This window comes from Humulus lupulus, chromosome X (assembly GCF_963169125.1).
Source record: "Humulus lupulus chromosome X, drHumLupu1.1, whole genome shotgun sequence".
Classification (NCBI taxonomy): Eukaryota; Viridiplantae; Streptophyta; class Magnoliopsida; order Rosales; family Cannabaceae; genus Humulus; species Humulus lupulus.
The window spans coordinates 42,340,946-42,347,300 of NC_084802.1; the positions used below are offsets into that span (position 1 = coordinate 42,340,946).

Here is a 6,355-nt window from a genome sequence, read left to right on the forward strand (position 1 = left end):
CCAGTTGTTTAAAAATTTCGACCAACTATCTGAATTTTTTGACTAGCTGTTTGAAAATTTCGATCATCTATTTATAATATTTGGAGGTCATTTTGTAAAAAATTATTAAAATTAAATCCTGATACAAAATAACTTAAATTTTTTTTTACAATTTTGACAGTGAACACATTTTTTTTTAGATGAAATATCTACTTCATTGAATTAAATTAGCATTCTGAATACAAAAGATGTTGGAATTCAGCAGTAATGGAAAACTCAGAAATGCTACAACCAGGGTAAAATCGAGAATGTCTAGCAACATGATGTGCTACTCGATTTGCTAATCGTCTTATCCAAAATAACTTGACATTAGGAAGGGTAGATAATAGGATTTGGCAGTCCTTGATAAGAAGGCCAAAGGTGGATCTCATGGAGTGGTTGCTTCGGATGGCTTGTACAGAAACAAGGCTGTCCGTCTCAATCTCAACAAATCGCCAATTATTAGTCTGGACCCAGCTGAGGGCCTCCTTAATTCCCATAGCCTCAATGACTTCAGATGCATAAAGGCCACCATAACTGCCAGCACGGGCTGCAACAAGATTACCAAAATGATTCCGGGCAACTAAACCATAGCCGTACTTGTTCTCGCTATCAAAAAGCGCTGCATCCACATTAATCTTGATTTTGTTTTCACCAGGTTTAGTCCAAGTCTCAGAGCCATCACCGATGTTATTCAGACACAACGATGACAACGAAGTTTTATCCTGAGCTTTAATCCAATGGTCAAGAGCTATTTGGGCAGATGCAAGAACATCAGTGATAGTGGAGTGCTTTTTATTCCATACTGCCTTATTCCTGGCTTTCCAAATTGCCCAGCAGTACATGGCGATGAGGCAAACCTTGTCTGCTGCAGCATTCATAAAAATAATCTCCAACCAGCTGCCAAAAGAACCACCGGGGTCAAAAACTAATGGAGTTGCACACCTGCTCCAGCAATCGAGAGCAAACTGTCAAGACAGGAGAATATGACTGGTGGTTTCAGGTTGAGAGTTACACATTGGGCACGTGACAGGAACATCAACATGCTTAGTCACCAACTGAACACAAGTGGGGAGGGTTCCTGTAACCGCTCTCCACAAGAAATTTTTGACTTTTGGGGGAATTTTTAATTGCCATAACTGGCGCCAGAAACCAGAGTTCGCAGCCACCACATCGTTACTTACTTGGTTCTGAATCAGCTTATAAGCACTTTTGACAGAAAACTCACCATCTCTTTCCCCTATCCAGGACCAAGAATCATTTGAAGTATTTGAGCTTAAAGGAATCCCCAGAATGATATCAGCATCACGGTTGTTAAACATATCCCGAATAAGCTCGGAGTCCCAAGAGTGGGTATGCTCATGGAAGAGGGAGTTGGCCTGTTTATTCAACAAACCAAGGTGTTTAGTAGAAACATATGGATCCTGCTGCACAGGGAGCCACGGGTGGTTGAGAATGTTGACTGTGTTCCCTGATCCAATCGTTCTTCTGGTGCCCAAACGAAGAAGGGACTGGGTTTTCCAAATGCTTCTCCAAACAAAGCTAGGATTACTTCCTAACTCTGCTGACAGGAAATCAGATCGAGGATAGTATCTAGCTTTATAAACCTTCCCAACAAGAGATTCAGAATTACAAAGCAATCGCCAACCTTGTTTAGCGAGCATAGCAATGTTGAAGTCATGTAAATGTCGAAAACCCATGCCACCATCAAATTTATCTGCCGCCATACAATCCCAAGACATCCATATAATACCTTTCCCTTTGCTGGAAGAGGTTTTCCACCAAAAACTAGCCATGAGTTTTTCAATTTCATGACATGTACCGACAGGAAGAAGGAAGACACTCATAGCATATGTAGGGAGCGATTGGACAACAGTTTTCAAAAGAACTTCTTTGCCGGCACGAGATAGAATTTTCCCGTCCCAACTATTGATTCTCGAAATCACCTTGTTCTTTAGAAATCCTAAAACAAAATTTTTGTTTCTCCCAATTATGTTCGGTAGCCCCAAATAGAGACTTCCCGCAGAGGCTTCAAGCATATGGAGAATATCACAAATCTGAGCACGTGCAGAAGAGCTAGTATTAGGGCTGAAGAACACTGTGGACTTTGAATAATTCACCTTTTGGCCAGATGCGGATTCAAATTGGTTGAGTAAATTAGATACACTTTCAGCAGCACTAGGGGTTGATTGACAAAACAGATAGCTATCGTCGACAAAAAGCATATGAGTGATAGAAGGAGCACCGTGAGCAACCTTGCATCCTTGTAAGAGACGATGGGATTCAAACTTCTTGATAAGAGAAGATAGCCCTTCAGCACATATGATGAAAAGATATGTTGAAAGGGGATCACCCTGCCGAATACCTCTCGTGGGAATGATAGGACCCAAAGTATGACCTCCATGAATCACAAAATAGCTAACAGATGACACACAAGCCATAACAAGATTTATCCATCTCTCAGCAAAACCCATACGAGTCATAACAAGTGTGAGGTAGTCCCACTCCACACGGTCATAGGCCTTGCTCATGTCAAGCTTGAGGGCCATGAAGCTCTTCTGGCCTTTAGTTTTCCTCTTTAGATAGTGCATCACTTCAAAAGCCACCATAACATTATCTGAGATAAGGCGTCCCGGGATGAAAGCACTTTGTGTGTCTGAAATAACATGGTCAATGAGACTTCTCATACGGTTGGCCAGAACTTTTGAAAGCACTTTGTAGGCAACATTACATAGAGAAATTGGACGCAAGTCACCCATAGAAGTGGAGTTCTTCTTTTTTGGAATCAGAACCAAGTATGTTTCGTTGAGTCCACGAGGAAAGCAACCCGAATCAAAGAAGTCAGATACCAGTTTAACCACATCCAACCGTACAGTATCCCAATGTTTCTGAAAGAAGCCAGGACCCATACCATCTGGGCCAGGAGCTTTGTCAGGGTGCATCTGGAAAAGAGTTGTTCTAACTTCCTCTTCAGAAACTGGTTTCAAGAGCTCTTCATTTTGTTCATCAGTCACGGAGCAAGTAATTTCATTCACAACATTATTATTCAAAGAATAGTGAGCAGTAAACAGATCAGAGAAATAAGAGATAACAACCTGATCTAGGCCATTTCCCCAGTCGGTCCAAACTCCATCAGAGTTTTTAAGGTGCTGAAGCTGATTGTTCCTTTTCCTGGCACTAGCAACAGCATGAAAATATTTGGTGTTTTTATCCACATTGTGGAGCCAAAATTGCTTCGATCTCTGTTTCCAAAAGATTTCTGGCTGGGCTAGGAGTTCGAAGTAATTATTTTGTTCATTGATGAATTCGGTATTGGAAAAGAAGTCCTGTCGCTGCTTCAGCCGAGACATTGTCTTCTTGCTAGCTGAAATTCTTTTTTTAAAGTTCCCAGTCAACTCCGTACCCCACTTATCCAAGGTAGCACCACATAATTTAATTTTATCATAGAGGGAGAGGTGACTATTACAGCTCCAGTAGTCTTTCACAATCTGTACACATATGGGTTCACGGGACCATGCATTTTCATAACGAAATCGGTGAGGAGAGGCGGTGAGATGATTAACATCGGGTTGTAAGAAGATTGGGGCATGGTCGGAGCTTGAGAAACCGATGTTGGTGAGTGTAGCTTCGGTGAAAATACCCAGCTAGCTATGAGAGACTGTAGCTTTATCGAGACGAATTTCAACACAATGATCAGTGCCACGCCCACGATCCCAAGTAAAGGGATAACCACGAAGGTTCAGATCAATTAAATTGCACTCATCAAGGACCGATTGAAAGCCAGAGATTAAAGATGTTGGGTAAGGGCATCCACCTTTCTTATCGCTTTGGCTTGAAATGTTGTTAAAGTCACTGATGATGCACCAGGGAAGAGACGATTCGTGATGCAGAGATCGAAGCAGAGTCCATGTTCGGTCACGCAGTCGTCTGTTTGGTTCGCCATAAAATCCGGTGAGACGCCACTTCGGTCTGCCACTGCTACATACTTCAATGTCGATATGATTTGAAGAGAAACCAAGAAGGTTAGCTTCTTCAGAGGTTTTCCAAAAGAGAGCTAAGCCTCCTTTTCTGCCTGTGGCATCAACGGAGAAGCCACCTTCGAACCCGAGTTGAACCCGTAACCGCTCCACCAGTTCTTTTTTGCTGAGCGTTTCACACAAAAACAAGAATTTGGGCTGCTTTTGACTGCATATGTCAACTAGGAACTGAACGGCTCGTGGGTTCCCAAGCCCACGACAGTTCCAACTGAGTGTGCTCATGATGTGTGGTGGGCCTGGATGACAGTGAACACACATAGTTTATATTATATTTGGTTTAATTTTATGTGTATATAAAAAGTAAATTTTCTAGTTTAGTCATTTTTTCTTTAGTTGAGGTCAACGTTTTATACTCGTTGCTATTTAAAAAAAAAATGCAGATGCAGCCAGGAATTTCACCGACGTCACCACAATTTGTTTTTTTTTTTAAATTGGAATTATTAAATGGGTTTTTGACATTTTTTGGAATCTTCTTTAATGTTTATTTATTTAATTATTGTGGTTTTTGTTTGTACATTCAATGACGAATAATACAAATATGAAAAGTTCCACGTTTGACCACCATTGATTGTGAGTGTTTTATTATTATGTTCAATTTTGGGGTATGAATTATATCATTAGTGTAATTTTATTTGAGAAATACCAGTTTTGTCTCAATATTTTTCTCAAATACATAATTGACCTATGTGTTTTGTATATTTTACAAAATAGATCAAAATAGTGTCCTACATTCAATTTTGGTCAAAATATTTTTAAATATAATATTTCATTCCCGACTCTTCAAGCACATTATCTGCTTCTTTGAACTCATCGCATCGCTAATGACCTAAGAATTGTTCTTATAATTAAAAATATTTTGACAAAAATAGAGTCTATGATACTATTTTAAATCACTTTATAAAACATAGAGTCAGAATTATCATTTAACAAAACACAGAAACTGATCGTGCATACGGAAAAAAACAAGGAATCAAAATGATATTTTCCCATTTTATTTTTATGTATCTGTTGACGCCGTTTTTCGTCAAACAGTGAAAGAAGAGCACATAAACAATAGTTAATAATAGCCAATTGAAATAAAACAATGTAAACACACGATTTTTACGTGGTTCAGCAGTTAAATCTGCCTAGTCCACGAGTCTTTGTTATTAAACTTAAGATTATCTCTAGGAATTCTTCAAGAATGAATTCTCCAGAGTTTTCTCTCAAGGATCAGAATTTCGGTTCTTTACAATGATGCATGACCTCTCTATTTATAGATAATGCTGTAGAATACTATCCCACATATTTTGGGTAGTTACTCTTTTTGTATAAATAAAATAAATGGCTTTAAATGCCTATATTCATATATAAAAGGAAACGTCCCCTGAAGACCAGGTGACGTATAACTGACCAAATAATATCCCACGATTCTAGGGGATTTACAATAATAAATGAGGATTATATCTCATATTTATAACACTTGTAGATATTCAAGGTGGTTATCGCGTATCTCTAAGGTTTTAGCCTCCCAGGTTTCCCGTCATCTATCGAGCTAGGAATATCTCCCGAGGCCGCATGGCTTTCGAGATCGTACGTGCGTCGAGCTCAGGACCCCTGATCCGAAGTCGTCCCTGAAGATGAGTGTGTTCCCGAAGCTATCTTTCGAGATCATGAATACTTCGAGGTCGTCTATATCTTGTAAGCTCGACATACAATCCTGGAGCATGTTTCCAACCTTATGAGTCCACTTATTTGCGAATCCAACTTTCGAGGTCAAAATTAACATAGCTCGAAATCTGGGTGTAACAGTATCATTATTGTAATTAGTTTGCTATTATAATACACAATTATTTTAAAAAAATCTTAAATAAATGCATTTCAACTCTTTTTTATTCATATAGGTTCATTGCAAATATTGACATGTGATTAATGAGTAATAAAAGTTCACTTAGTAATTTCATTAAACAAATAGTGCAACTGGAGTTAAACTAAGGCATAAGAAAAACTATATTATCTTTATTTAAAGTTTTTTCTCTTCTTAAAAAGTGATTTAAGAACACAAAGATTGAAAAAGTTACATAAAATAGTATGAATTATTCAATCCAGTGAGTTACTAAAGAATATGGGAGGATATAAAAAATAAGTATCTTAGAAATTTCGACAATTTTTTTAAAAATAATAAAAAAAAATACATCCAATAAAGAGTCAAAGAACTTTGAGTCCAAAAGATCCCACCATCTAAACACTAACAATTAATTGACTTATAAACCACCTGAAAATGAAATAAAGATTAATGAGTTACAAATAAAAAAAGATTG

At 38.3% G+C, this 6,355-nt stretch overlaps 1 protein-coding gene across 1 annotated transcript; it reads right to left on the bottom strand.

The window, feature by feature from the left end:
- Positions 1 to 206: 206 nt before the first annotated feature.
- On the bottom strand, positions 207 to 4,313 carry LOC133805756 (uncharacterized). Its single transcript, XM_062243916.1, has 3 exons — positions 3,678 to 4,313; positions 1,153 to 3,506; positions 207 to 963 (listed from the first exon to the last, which is right to left on the bottom strand). Exons 1-3 carry the CDS (start codon positions 4,311 to 4,313, stop codon positions 207 to 209), a joined length of 3,747 nt encoding a protein of 1,248 aa, XP_062099900.1.
- Positions 4,314 to 6,355: the final 2,042 nt, after the last annotated feature.